A 15,603-nucleotide genomic window follows, 5' to 3' on the forward strand; every position below is an offset into this window, starting at 1 on the left:
AAGTGATCCCCCAGTCTGTGACTGGTCTCTCTGATGTCGAGAATGTTGAGATGCAGTGAATAAGTCCTCTGGGATGTACAAGTGAAGTGTTGCTTCACTTGAAAGGCCTGCTTGAGGCTCTGGACTGTGGTGAGGGGGGAGGTGTGGATACAAGAGTTGCACCTCCTGTGGGCACAGAGAAAGGTGCTGGGGTGTGATGGGTGGGGAGGGATGAGTGTTCGAGGGAATTGCAAAGGGAGTCATCCCTGTAGAAGGCCAAGACGGAAAAATGTGTCTGGTGGTGGGAACTTGTAGTGAGTACCGGAACTTCTGATGTTGGACGTAGAGGCTGGTGGGGTGGTAGGTGAGGATGAGGGAGATTGTGTGTTTGTTGCATCTCGGAGCAGAGAGGGGCAGGGCAGATGCGAGTGAGGGCTGAGTTGATAGTGGTGGAGGGAAGCCCCATTTGTGGAAGAAGGCAGACATTTCAGAAGATCTGGACTGGAAGACCTCATCTTGGAAACAGATGTGGCGGAGAAGGAGAAATGAGAGAAGGGGATACAATCCTTGCAGGAGATTGTGTGTGAAGAAGTGTAGTCCAGGTAGTTGTGTCAGGAGTGGGGCAAAAGTTGCTAGCTCTGTGGAGAGCACCCCAGTGGCTACAGATCTTAGCAACGAATATACAGTATTGGATGAAGTAGGGGAAGATAACCTGCCAGAGGTAGCGCCAAAGGAGACAGTGGTACGGAAGGAGAAGAAGGGGAACAAGGTGGTCATTGGGGACTCCATCGTTAGGGGAACGGACAGAAGATTCTGCGAACCTGACAAGTGTTCCCGTATGGTGTGTTGCCTCCCAGGAGCCAGGGTACGTGACGTCTCGGATAGGGTTTAGAGTATCCTGGGGGGTGAAGGAGACCGGCCAGAGGTCCTGATACACGTGGGCACAAATGACGTAGATAGATTGAAGGAGGAGATCCTGAAGAGAGACTACCGTGAGCTCGGAAGGAGGTTGAGAAGCAGGACCTCCAGGATTGTAATCTCGGGGCTGCTTCCTGTACTGTGCGAGGGTGGGGGCAAGAATAATAAAATCAAGAGGTTAAACGTGTGGCTGAGTGCAGGGATTCAAGTTCATTGACCATTGGGATCTCTTCTGGGGAAGACGGGACCTATACAGGAGGGATGGTTTACACCTGAATGCGAAGGGGGCCAATATACTGGCAGTTAGGTTTAATAAAGCTGTCGGAGCTGATTTAAACTAATTTGGCAGGGGGAAGGGAACAGGACTGATAGGGAAGTAGATAGGAGAGAGAATATAGGGGTGGTTCCGATAGACGGTGAAACAATAAGGAATAAGAGAGCTAAAAGTGATAGGAGAATAAGAACGAATGCACCAAGAACCAAGGTGGAGGGAGAAAGGAGATATGGCATCAAGGTATTGTGTATGAATGCAAGGAGTGTAAGGAATAAAATGGATGAGCTTGAGGCGCAAATGGCGATGGGAGGTTATGACATTGTCAGAATAACGGAGACATGGCTGCGGGAAGGGCAGGATTGGGAAATAAATGTTCCAGGGTACACGTCCTTTAGAAAGGACAGAAAGTTAAGAAGAGGAGGTGGGGTAGCTCTGTTGGTAAGAAATGAGATTCAGGCGTTTGAAAGGAAGGACATTGAAACAGGTGAGGTAGAGTCTGTTTGGATTGAATTAAGAAATTGCAAGGGCAAGAGGAATATAATGGGGGTCATTTACAGGCCTCCGAAAAGTAGCTCAGATATCGGTAGTAGTATAAATCAGGAATTAAGAGTGGCATGTCAAAGTGGTAGCAATACGGTAGTTATGGGGGACTTCAACATGAAGGTGGACTGGGATAATCAGACGGGGGCAGAAACACAAGAGAGCGAGTTTATAGAATGTCTACGAGATACTTTCTTGGAACAGCTAGTGGAGGAACCTACCAGGGGGAAGTCGATTCTGGACTGGGTGCTGTGCAGCGACGCAGACTTAATAAGTGACCTTGATGTAGGGGAGCCATTAGGGAATAGTGACCATGGTATGGTTACTTTTAAGCTGCAATTAGAAAGGGAAATGGAAAGGAAGTCGGAAGCATCTGTACTTCAGTTAAATAAAGGGAATTTTGCAGCTATGAGGGAGGAGCTATCCAAAATAAAATGGGAAGATACACTAGCTGGGAGGACAACTGGGGAAAAATGGCAGGTTTTTATGGACATTTTTCACAGGATTCAGGACAAATTTATTCCAAAGTGGAGGAAAGGCTCTAGGAGATGCAAATGGCAGCCCTGGCTAACTCAGGAAATCAAGTGCATTATCAAGTCCAAAGGGAGTAATTATAAGATAGCGAAGCGGAGTGGGAAATTAGAGGATTGGGAAACCTTCAAAGAACATCAGAGGGTAACTAAGAAAGCTATAAGAGACGGGAAAATGAAGTACGAGAGGAAATTGGCAGATAATATTGCGGAGGATAGCAAAAGCTTTTTTAAGTATGTGAAGAGGAAGAAATTGGTTCGGTCTAAAATTGGCCATTTGAAAATGGGCAAGGGTGAAATTATTACCGGAAACAAGGAGATGGCAGAGGAATTTAACAAATACTTTGCAACTGTCTTCACCAAGGAGGATATAGGTTATAGTCAGTTAGGGGGAAGTGGTCATGCGGTACCAAGAGACTTGGGGAACTTTACTGGGGAGGTAGGGGATCTAATGGATATCCGGATCCAGAAGCAGGAGGTTATGAGTAAATTGTTGGGACTGAGGGCTGATAAATCCCCAGGGCCTGATGGGCTGCATCCTAGGATGCTTAAAGAGGTGGCTATGGAAATTGTGGAGGCACTGGTCGACATTTTCCGAAGTTCCATAGATTCCGGGGAGGTCCCTGAGGATTGGAGAGTGGCTGATGTGGTCCCTTTTTTAAGAAAGGAGGGAGGGAGAAAACGGGAAATTATAGACTGGTTAGCCTGACATCAGTGGTGGGGAAGATATTGGAGTCCGTCATAAAAGGAGAAATAGCAGAACACTTAGTCAGTAATAATAGTATAAGGGCTAGTCAGCATGGATTCCTTAAGGGTAAGTCATGCTTGACTAACCTTCTGGAATTTTTTGAGGATGTGACAAAGAGGGTGGACTCGGGAGAGCCAGTGGATATGGTGTATTTGGACTTCCAGAAGGCCTTTGATAAGGTACCGCACGGGAGTCTAGTGGGCAAGTTGTTTGTAATTTATGTTAATGATTTGGATGAGGGGATTATAAATAACATGAGCAAATTTGCAGATGACACTAAACTGGGTGGCGGTGTGGGGTGTGAGGAGGATGTAAGGAAAATGCAGAGGGACTTGGACAGGCTGGAGGAGTGGGCGGCTAAATGGAAGATGAATTTCAATGTGAACAAATGTGAGGTTATTCATTTTTGGGGAAGTAATAGGAAAGCTGAGTATTATTTAAATGGAGACAAGCTAGGGAGTGGGGAAGTGCAAATGGATCTGGGTGTACTTGTTCACCGGTCACTGTTAGATAAGACTCTTGTGGGTAATGGAGTTAAGGGTTATGGGGATAAGGCTGGAAAGGGGTACTGATGGTAATGATCAGCCATGATCTAAAATGGCGGTGCTGGCCCGACGGGCCAAATGGCCTACTCCAGCTCCTATTGTCTATTGTCTATTGGAGGGTTTGTAGTATATGTTGGTGGACATATGCCAGGTGAGTTTAAGATTAGTTGTCCGTGAAATGGATGACGTTAACAAGCTCATCGTGGGTGCGCGAGGCAGCCCCGATGTAGTCATTGATGTACTAGAGGAAGAGTTGAGGGATCTTGCCTGTGTAGGCTTGCAGCATGGATTGCTCCACAAAGCCCACAAACAGGGAGGCATAACTGGGACCCTTGCCCGGTATCTATAGCTACTCCTTTGATTTGGAGGAAGTGGGATGAGTTAAAGGAAAAATTATTTAGAGTGAGGACAGGTTCTGCCAGGTGGAGGAGGGCGGAGATAGAGGGTGACTGGTGGGATCTTTGGACCAGGAAGAAGTGGTGCTTTCATACCTGTGTGGGGGATAGAGGTATAAGGGGATTGGGCATCCATCGTGAAGATGAGGCTGTCCATTTTGGGGAATCTGAAGTCAGTGAGGAGATGGAGGGCATGTGAGGTGTTGTGGATGTAGGTGGGGAGCGTTTAGACCAGGGGAGAAAAGATAGAGACAAGGTAGGATTAAACTAATTTGGTGGAGCAGGAGCAAGCAGAAAGAAAGAGTCTGCCCAGTTTGTTGGGTTTGAGTATCTTGGGTAGAAGGTAGAAATGGGCTGTGTGGGGGTGAGAGAGAATGAGGTGAATGGCTGTGGATGGGAGGTGCCAGAGGTGATGAGGTTGGAAATGGTGTTGGAGACAGTGTCTTGATGTGTGATGGTGGGGTCCTATGAGAGGGGACAATAGGAGGAGATGTTTGAGAGCTGTCACTGACTTTGGCAAAGTAGAGGTCAGTGTGCCAGACCACAACTGCACCACCCTTGTCTATGGGTTTGATGGTGAGGTTGGGATTGATGCAGAGAGATTGCAGGTCAGAGTGTTTTGAGGAGGTGATGTTTGAATGCAAGAGTTGGGTGGTAAAGTTGAGACGGTTGATATCTCGGCCACAATTGGAAATAAAAATGTCCAGAGCACGCAGCTGGCCAGAATGAAGTGTCCAGGAAAAAAAGGCTTGAAGTGGGAGAAAGGGGATAGAGAGTCACAACCATGGAAGTGAGCCCGGAGTGGAGGTAATGTAAGAAGAGTTCAGTATCATTTGGTATTTAAGGTGGATGGTCACAGTTTTTTCCCCAGGATATAAGAGTTTAAATCTCGAGGCCATAGATTTAAGATGAGAGGGAAAATTTTAAAGGAGACCTCAGAGGTAAGTTTCTCACTCAGGATGTTGGGAATGTGGTACGAGTTGCCAGAGAAAATTTTAGATGTTACACTAATTTTTGGAAGAATTCATGGATGAGAAAGGTTTAGAGGGACATGTGCCAATTGTAGACCACTTCAGAAAGGTAGCTCATTTGGTATGGATGAGTTGGACTAAAGGTCCTGTTTCCATGATAATTATGACTCAATAAATGTCATTTGTGAGTTTTGGAGCTCAAGAAGACATAGAGGTGAAAAAATGGCTGAATTTCCTTGTCACATTTCTTATAGTTACATGTGTTGGCAGTGAGTGAAGAGGTAGTTGGAACTAAAGGGATAAGGGACGAGGGCTAATTTATCGTTGCTGTTTTTTTTAGGGTAATTGTCTATTTAATTTTGTCTTTGGATGTATTAATTGAGACAAGGGGGAAATTGAACTCGATGGTGAAGCTTGCATATAATTGGAAAATGTAATGTGTTTTTTATTATGGATTGTTGACTGAGTTTGAAAAATTATAAATATTCAAAAGAAAAAGAGGTAGTTGGAGCTTGTGATGCAATCCATAGTTGAATTGATTGTTCATATAGCAATCATGAAGCTGATTTCTGGATGATAGAGAAGAAACAGTCATTATGGTTTATGTCTCATAAATAACTATGTTTTAAGGGGGGGGGACTAGAAAATGCATGAGGTAATATTGACTGCAAAACTTGATTTTTTTTAAAAAAACTTTTGCAGGATAATTTCTTATTTAGATAAAGGGACCATAAAGCTACTCAGTGAGAATGATCGAATTGGCATGTTCTCTGCCTCATTACGTGACCAGTTAAACCATGACTACGAGATCAGCACTGCCCAGGTGAGATGTATACATAACCTGACAGATGTCTCTCAGTGATTCGTAAACTGAATTCATTGGTTTAACTGGTTGTTTGCTTAATTTTTTCAATAAATATATTTTAAAAAGTAGTCTACATTTGGTCTCTCTGAAGGAGGATCCACCAAGTGCACTAAATGGAGTGGATTAGGTTAGATGAGGTGCATGTAAATCTCTGCGTCACCTGGAAGATGTGCTTGTGGCTCTAAACGGGGGTGAGGAGGATGATGTAGTTACAAGTATTGCACTTACTGTGGTTCCAGTGGGATAGGTGGGAAGGGAAGAGTAGAGCACTGAGTCACAGGGATTGAACAAAGAAAAATGCAGCGCTCAATGTAGTGCCCACCCATATATTCCTTCCTTTAAAAAAATACAAACCTTCCTTATTCTGTAACCCTCTATTTTTCTTTCAACGATGTGTCTATCTAAGAGTCTTTTAAATGCCCCCAATGTTTCAGCCTTGACCACCATTCCTGGAAAGGCATTCCAGGCTCCCACAACTCTCTGTGTTTTAAAAAAAACTTATCCTTGATGTCTATGCTAAACTTCCCTCCCTTAACTTTGTACATGTTCTCTGGTGTTTCCTGATCCTGCCCTGGGAAACAGGTGCTGGTTGTCCACCCTATCTATGCCTCTCGTAATCTTGCAGACTATCAAGTCTCCTCTTATCCTTCTACACTCCAGAGAAAAGTCCTAACTCTGCTCACTTTGCCTCATAAGACTTGCTTTCCAATCCAGGCAGCATCCTGGTAAATTTCCTCTGCATCCTCTCCATGGCTTCCACATCCTTCCTATAATGAGGTGACCAGAACTGAACACAATACTTCAAGTATGGTCTTAGCAGAGATTTGCAGAGCTGCAACATGACCTCCCTACTGTTGAATTCATTCCCCCTATTAATGAAGCTCAGCGTCCCATCAGCTTTCTTAACTCTCTACCTCTGGAGGATGTCTAAGGCACTGGACTGTGGGCAAGGGGGGTTGAAGTGAATGACCATGGGGATGGTAAGTGGGAAACCGTACACCATCTCAGTGGATGAGGCTGGTAGGTCTTCCTTTAGTGCTGTACGGATGCTTAAGAGCACTCATGGAAGTTCATCCATTCATTTTGGGCCCTGTAGTTGAGCTTTCAGGGCTGCTTTCAGGTGGCAGTGGAAACGCTCGACCAGGCTGTTTGCTTGAGGGTTGTAGGCTGTGGTGTGGTACAACTGGCTGCCGCAGAACTTGGTTAGGTTAGCCCAGAGCCTATCAACCTGTACTATGACCTTGAGAGATGTATAGAATTGAGCTCCAAGGTCCCTCTGTTTATCCACACTCTTAAGTAACTGACCATTAACCCTATACTTCTGGTTTATCCTTCCAAAATGCATCACCTCATACTTAACTGGATCGAATCCACCTGCCACTTATCTGCCCAACTCTGCATCCTGTCTATATCCTCTTTTAAACTTTTACAATCTTCATCTCCATCCACAACTCCTCCAACTTTCATGTCATCCACAAACTTACTGACCTATCCTTCTGCCTCTTCATCAGATCATTTATAAAATATCACAACGAGCAAGGGTCCCAGAACAGATCCCTGTGGCACTCGAATAGTCACCGACCTCCAGGCAGAATACTTTCCTTCCACTACTACTCTCTGGTTTCTTCCTGCAAGCCACTTTTTTATCTATACAGCCAAGGTTCCACTGATCCCGTGCCTCATGACTTTCTGTATGAGTCTCTCATGGGGGACCTTTTTGAATGCCTTGCTAAAATCCATGTAGACCACACCTACTGCCCTACTCTCATCAATTTCTTTTGTTACCTTCTCAAAAAACTCAGACTCGTGAAGCACGACCTTTCCATCACAAAGCCATACCGACTATCCTTGAGTAGCCTGTACTTCTCCAAATGCTCATAGATCCTATCTTTAAGAATCCTCTCTAATATTTTGCACACCACTAACATAAGACTCACTGGTCTATAATTCTCAGGATTTTCCCTATTACCTTTTTTTAAACAAGGGAACTATATTTTCCATTCTCCAATCCTCTGGCACATCCCCTGTGGCCAAAGAGGATTCAAAAATCATAGCTACTGCCCCAGCTATCTCTTCTCTCACTTCCCTTAGCAACCTGAAATATATCGCATCTGGCCCTGGGAACTTATCTATCTTGATGTTTTTAAGAAGATCCAACACTGAGGGGCGTGGCAAGATGGCGTAAGGATCAGACGTGCCTTCCAGTCCTCTCCTGACTCTATCTTATTGTTTTGTCTAGAAATGCCCGTTAAAATTCTTTAAAAGTTTAGATAATTTCAGTGCTGTTAATTTAATGTATGATGGTACAATTGGTGAAAAAGAGCAAAAAAAAAACTACAACAGATCATCAAAAAACTACATTTTCCAAAAGTTCAAGTTTTGGAGCCTACCTGCAGGAAAGACACCGGGACTCAGCGTGAAATGGATCCCAGGAGAGAGTTACAGTGTTCGGATGTAGAGCTCTATGTTACATCGGTAGAGCCCCCTAAAGAGGGCGCCAAACAGCCTTTAGAACAAAGAGTTACTCAAAGGCATTTGTCAACTGTAGAGGTGGCGCTGCAAACTGCACCTCTTGAGACAGAAGAACCTATACAACTTGATGTACTGGGAGAACTTAATATATTATGGACTGGGGAAAACCCCGGCCAGCGCCCTCCAGTCACTGCTGGAGAGGCTGTGGCTGGGGTTTCCACACGCAGTCATACTACAAGGAAGGCAACCAGAGTGAAGGAAGGAACAGAAGATCCTTTGGTTATGCAGAAGAAGCAGGAATCTGTTGAGCCAAAATCTCTTCCAATTGAAAAGATTTTTGTGAATCTTGAATCTAAATTATCTTATACAATGCAGGGATTATCCAAGATTATGACTGAACTTGGTACTAGGTTTAATACTCTGGTGAAAATACATTCTCAACAGATGGCTGAGTTTGGAGCTTTTAAGCTTGAAGTGAGAGATAAATTTAATTCGTGTCAAGAAGATATAGACGAAATACGGGATCAAGTTTTTGATGTGACCAAAATGGTCGAAGACTTACAAACTCAAAATAAAAATTTGGTGAAAAAGATTGATTATTTGGAAAACCAATCCAGACGGAACAATATAAAAATTATTGGTTTGCCGGAAGGTATGGAGGGACCAGATCCAAGAAAATTTTTTACTGAATGGATTCCGCAGGTGCTGGGTCAAGAACATTTCCCAGAAGGTTTAATACTGGAACGTGCTCACAGAGCCTTGCGTAGAAGACCTATTTCAGGTCAAAGTCCAAGACCTGTTTTGGTTCATTGCTTGAATTATTACGACAGAGAAATAATTTTACAAGTTGCTATTAGAAATGCGCAACAGAGAAAATCACCCTTGATGATTCAAAATAATCGAATTTTCTTCTATGTGGATTTGAGTCAAGAAGTTATGTTCCAACGATGGGAATTCAATCCTGCTAAAGAGTTGTTGTGGAAGAAAGGTTACAAGGCAACCTTTAGATATCCAGCTGTTTTGAAGGTTTTTCAAGATGGTTACCAACCAAAGTTCTTTGATTCTCCAAAGGAAGCTATAGTATTTGCTCAAGAGCTGCCAATTACTCAGTTTCAACAGAGACATAGTCCGCCGCGATCTCTAAGGAGACAAGAGATGGAAGAAAAGAGCCGTACTCCAAGAAGGAATGGTTGTAATGGTGACTCGGCAGTTGGAGCTGATTAAAAGGAGAGTTGTCCTTTTTTTTCTAATGTTTTTTTTTAAAAAAAGGGATATTAAATAATGATGATGTTAGTTTAAGATGAAGTGAGAGTTGGGGGAGAAAACTGGATAGGCACTATTTCCTGAAAGTCATCTGCTACGTGTGAGTTATCTCACACCCATTTTTTTTTGGGGAGTTACCGCATTGCGTGGTTTAGACGGGAGGGGGTATTTTTAACCTCCTACCCGGTTTTTTTCCTTTTTTTTGTATTATTAGATTAAAGAGTGAAGGGGTTTTTTTTTTGTTTAAATATAAAAAAAGTATAAGAAAGTATTTGATTGTTTAAAAAAAACTAAAAATTGATGTGGTTTTTTTTTGTAAAGTTTATTCAGTAGATAAGGAATATCTGAAATTTAAATGTGAGTGGGATGGATAAGATTTTTTAAATTTTTTCTTTAACTTTAAGGTGAAAGGAGTGGTAATTCTGGTGTATATTATTTTGCTATTTTAGTTATAGAACGAAGGGAATAATGGTGAAAGTTATAAATTGAATTGTACAACTCTTAATGAGGCTTGAATTTTGTTTGTGGTTTATGCTCCATTTGTTGAAGATATGGATTTCGTTGTAGATGTGTTTTTATTATTTGAATATCTGAATTTTAATGTAATGATTGGGGATATTTAAATGTGGTATTGGAGCTTTTATTGGATAACTATTCAAGAGTAAAAGGGAAAAATGGTGGAAGAGTACTAAAATTGAATTGTACAATGCTTAATGAGGTTTGAATTTTGTTTTAAGATGGTGGTTTATGTGACTAATATGATGATAGATGTGAAGTTAGTTGATATTTGGTGAAGGTTTATCTCTATAGAGAAAGTTTTTTTTCATCTTTTTTTTTCATGCTACAATTTTTTTTAAGAATTGATTATTGTTTAAGAATTTTTGATAGATAATGTTACTAACTTTACTAATTTTTTATATTAAGTTTGAGTTAAATATATGTTTCATCTTAACTCCGTTTGTTAAATATATGCATTTAAGTTTGATTTAAATATGTTTTTTAAGTCTGATATCTTAGTATTAATGACTTTTCTTTTTGTTAGTATTTTAATCGGTTATGTTTTTGTTTTTTTGTAAGTGGGTTTTTTTTCTCACATATTATTAACTTTATTAATTCTTCACTCTTTATTTTGGGGGAAAGGGGGGGTTGGACTAATTTGAGTTGGGTTATTAATGTGTAATAATTATTGGGGAGGGTATAGTTTATTTAGATTACTGATATTGTATTGTAATTTTATTATTTTATTCTTAATTTTTTTAAAAAATGTAATCCTATATGTTATTCATGTTATAAAATCTTAAATAAAGTTTAAAAAAAAAGATCCAACACTTCCACTTCTTTAATCTCCACATTGTCCAGCACACGGGCCTGTTCAATTTTTGCCTCACAATGATCAAGGTCCTTTTGTGAATACTGACACTGCCATCTGACCAGGTTCATTCCCCAGAACAAGATCCAGTATGGCCTCTCCTCTTGTCAGCTGGTCCACATTCTGTATCATACCTGACAAATTCAGCCCCATCTATTCATTTTATAATCAGTAGGTGCCAGTCAATATTAAGGAAGTTGAAATCACCCATAACTATAACCCAGGATTTCCCGCACCATTCCAAAATTTTCCTGCTTATTTGCACCTCGGTATCCGAAGGGCTATTTGGGGGCGTCTAGACTACTCCCAACACAGTAATGGCTCCTTTCCTATTTTTGACTTCCAGCCATTCCGACTCAGTGGACATTCCCTCTGCAGTGTCCTCCTTTTCTATAGCTGTGACCAGTAATGCTACTCTCTTTTCCCCTCCCCCCCTCCCCCAACACTTTTCTACCTCCCATTCTGGTTTTTTTAAACACCTAAACCCTGGTATCAGCCAATCTTGCCCTTCCTCCAGCCAAATTTCAGTAATGGCCACAAAATGGTTTCTGCTATAAACATGTGTCTCCACTCCCCAACCCCAACTTGCATCTCCACACACTCTCCACTCGTGACAAGCAGGCCTCCAGCATGCACTTCCCCCAGCTACCACCACACTTGTACTTTCTCTTACCACTCCCCACATTCACCTTTCCAACTCACAACTCCCACCTCCCCCACTCATGCTTCATTTACCTAACTCCCACTCACATCTCTTCCCTCACCACCACCCAAAATTGCAGTCTTCTGGAGATTAAAGAGCAATGAAATAAGCTTTTTCAGTCAAACTTACTCATGCTGACCAAGGTGTCTTTCTGAACTAGTTCCATTTCCGTTTGGCCCATATGCCTCTAAACCTTTCCTACTATGTTCCTGAATAAATGTTTAAATGCCATAATTATTTCTACTTTTACAGCTTCACTGGCAGATTATTCCACATGTGCACCACCTTCTGTGTGGAAAACCTGCCTCTTGGGTCTCCTTAGAATCTTTCCACTCTCACCTTAAACCAGTGTCCTTGAGATTTAGACTTTTTCCTTGGAAAAAGTCTGTAACTATTTACCTCATCTATTCCATTATGATTTTGCATATCTCTATAATGTCACCCCTCAGCCTCCTATGGTCCAGGAAGTGAAGTTCTGGGGCACTGAGTAGAAGCGTAAGGAATTCATGTTGCAGTTATTTAAAAAAAAGACTTTGCTCAGGGCTGCACTTGATTAGAACTTTAATCACTCCTTTGCAGGAATGATGTAGAAATTTTGAAAAAGGTACAGGAGAGCTTTACCAGACTGGAGCTTAAGGAAAGTTGGACAGACTTGAGTTGTTGCCTCTAGAGTGTAGGAGGCTGAGGAAAGACCTGATAGAAGTGTATAAAATTATGAGAGATAAGGAAAATAGGTAGACAGTCAGTCTTTTCCCCAGAGTTAAAATGTTAAATACTAAAGGGAATGCACTTAAAGTGAGAGGGGGTGGGGTGAGGAGTGGGGTTTAAAAGAGGTGCACGGAGCAGGTTTTTTTTTACACATTGTGTAATAGGTGCTTGGAAAAGGCTGCCAGTGAAATTGTGGAAGCAAATGACAGTCATGTTTGAGGCTTTTGGATAGATAAGGGAATACGCAGGGAATGGAGGGGTATATATCATGTTCAGGCAGAAGAGATTTAGTTTAATTTGTGTTTGATGCTGTCATCGTGGACCAAAGGGCCTGTTTCTGTGCCGTACTATTCCATGTTGCATCCAGCCTGTCCTTGTAACTCACGTCCTCCTATGCTGGTAACATTCTTGCGAATCCTTTTTGCACTCTTTCCAGTTGAAGTCCAGGTGAGTGAATTGAAGCAATCATGAGGGGGAAGTAATGTGAAACCTGACATCAGTGACCCTGAGCAGTGGACCAAAACAGTTGCACTGATGACTGGCCGTGTGGAAATTATTAGGCAGGATCTGAGAAATAGGTGAACTGCATCATGTACAGCAGGAAGTTCCAGAGATGCAGGCTTGAGAATGGAGTGTTTTGAAAGTTCAAAATAGTTGCATCTGGCCTCTTCCTCTGCCCTTGGACCCACTGTTGAATCAGGGATATTCTGTAATTTATTTGAATTGAGGAGTTAGGTACACTTTGTCTCTGGTTTGTCCCATTGATGGGCTACTGACATTCATTGAAAAAATATTTCTTTTATTTTATTTTAATTAATATTTAATGTTTTAAATTTAGGTCAGTTAAGTTTGTTCTGGAGATTTCATTATTTTAAAATTATGTTTTTTAATTTAATTGATGGTTTCCAAATATCCCTGATCAAAAGAGAGTTTTGGGGAAATTAGCAAAGGCCTTCTGAGAACTTGGGCTCGTCCCAGAACCATCAGGGTGTGCTTTCCATTACGTCACCTGTCTTTACCTTGTATATTAACTGGGCTACAATGTTGGCAGGAGCTGAAAAACTGTGGCTCGGGTACAGTGCAGGTTCTGTTCAGTCTGGGTTCAAAAATACCAGCAAATAGGAGCATGAGTAGGCTTCATGGCCCCTAAGCTTTCTTCACTGTTCAATCTGATCATGGTAGATTTATGCTGTTTTCAATTCTGGTGTGCTCCACAATTCCTCAATTTTCCTCAAAAACGTCATAAAAACTTTAAAATATGTTAGTTGTACACATATGATTAATGCTTAAAATACAATAAAACACTTGGTATCTGGAATTCAAGCAACCGACAGAAAAAAGGAAAATAAAAAAAAATGAAAATAAATAAGAATAAAATAATAGGTAAAAATACGTAAGTTTAAAATTGTAAAAGTAAATGCTCTCTGAGGCAACACGTAAACCTTTGGTGAAGATGTGAGCAAATATTCAGCTAGCTGAGTGCCTTGGTCATGCTTTGCTCATAGCAGCTATTTGAATAGCGTGAAACAGCAATGGTGTTGCCCAGGATGAAGAGCTGATTGATGCCACTTGCTGTTGGGGTTATCCCTGCTTAGTAGTAGTCTCACGACTAAGAGGCTTTATCTGTAAACTTGGTGGGGGGGATTAATTATGTATGATGTTATTGTTTATCTTTCGGGTGGCTCTGTGGAGGGGGAGGAACCTACAGATGCTCCGACGGTTAAATGTTTTCAAAGGATGTGACTGAAAATAAAGTGCTTTAAGGTTTATATATTCATCCAAGTGGTTTGTTCAGTATAAGTACATATAGTGATTTTGTCTTTTAATCTGTTTATTCTTAATGTGGGTTCATTAGTTAGGCATTGTAAAAGTAAGTCTCAAGTGACTGGAAAATGCACTTATCTGGCATCTACAAATCCCCATTAGTGCCAGATACCAGGGGTTTTACTGTAATAAGAATTATTATAGGATCAGAATTTGGCCATTCAGTCTACTGCACTATTTGAATCATGGCTGATGTATTTTCCACTCAACTCTTTTCTCCCCATGAACTTTGACACCCTTACTCATCAGAACCTATCTATCTGCTTTTAATATACCGTATATGCCATTGTATAAGCTGATCCAAAACTTTAAATTTTCAGTTTAAATTCAGGTCGTCCGAAACAAAGGGTCTAAATTCTTACCTTGCTGACTAAACCTCAACACCACCGCCATCTTCCTCCCAGGTCTGAAGCAATCTCGTGCATGTCCCGTTAGTTATTTGCGAAGTCTCAGCGCTGCTCCATTTGCCCAGTCTGACTGCTGTTGGGCCTGTATAGACTTTAAACGGCTATATAGATTCGACAGCCGTCAGCCTGTTACAGGAGCCAACAGTGGTTTATTTAAAAATATCCAAATAAAATGATAAATGATAAATTAAAATATTGTGGTTTGCTTTTAACAGCAGTAAATGCTATATTTGGGGGGGTCATCTTATTCAAAGGATATTGCTCAAAACCAACATTTTTGGTGGAAATTCCTGGTACAGTAACTAATGATTTGGCCTCCACTCCTAAATTCCACAGATTTACCAATTTCCTCATCTCTGTTCTTTAAGGACACCCTTTTATTCTAAAGCCCATTTTCCACTAGCACCTTGTCCCAGGAATTAACTGGCACAGGGACCAGTGGTAAAAGAAAACTGTCAACACGCTGGCATCAAATAACGTCATTTCACCTCGACCCCTACTCATGTCCCCAGTGTCACCTGACAAAACCAGTGGAAAAGGGACAGCAGAAAGTCACCCATTTCCAGTTGAAGGTCGGATACTCCGATCTCCGGGGATGAGTTGTGTCCCAGTTAAGGGTGCCCAGTGGAAACAGCACAAAGGGATTCCTATCCTGGGACACTGTACAGCCAATTAACTGGGGTGGCATTGGAAAAGGGGCTAAAGGCTGTGACCTCTGGCCCTGGACTCTCCCACTATTTGGAAACATCTCTATGGCCACTTCAATCATGATCTCACGTGTTAAAGGTAATTCAGCTGTCCTAGTTATTAGTGTCTGTATTTTAGATACAAAATAGTTTGAATCTTTGGTAAGGTGTAAGCATTTTATTTCACTGTTAATTACTTCTTGCTTTCCAGGTTTCACTGGTGGGCCCTTCAGTTATACAGTCTGTTCCATTTGAGCCTGAAACTGACAATCGATCTAATTTTACCAGCGACAGGGCCTTTCAAAATTTTAAGAAGCAAAGGTACACGCATGGTTTTCTTCTATGAAACACAGGTTCATAATGTATACATAGAAAATGTTTTAAGCACTGCAGGCAAGGCTGCATC

The 15,603-nt window shown here is 41.6% G+C and overlaps 1 protein-coding gene across 1 annotated transcript in view; it reads left to right on the forward strand.

Annotated features, from left to right (window-relative positions):
- Nucleotides 1–15,603, forward strand: part of cdan1 (codanin 1) — a 157,231-nt gene that overhangs the window by 52,464 nt on the left and 89,164 nt on the right. The window contains 2 exon segments of the mRNA XM_069915504.1: nt 5,603–5,723; nt 15,409–15,518. Of these exon segments, the coding sequence (XP_069771605.1) occupies nt 5,603–5,723; nt 15,409–15,518 (231 nt within the window).

This window comes from Narcine bancroftii, chromosome 2 (assembly GCF_036971445.1).
Source record: "Narcine bancroftii isolate sNarBan1 chromosome 2, sNarBan1.hap1, whole genome shotgun sequence".
Classification (NCBI taxonomy): Eukaryota; Metazoa; Chordata; class Chondrichthyes; order Torpediniformes; family Narcinidae; genus Narcine; species Narcine bancroftii.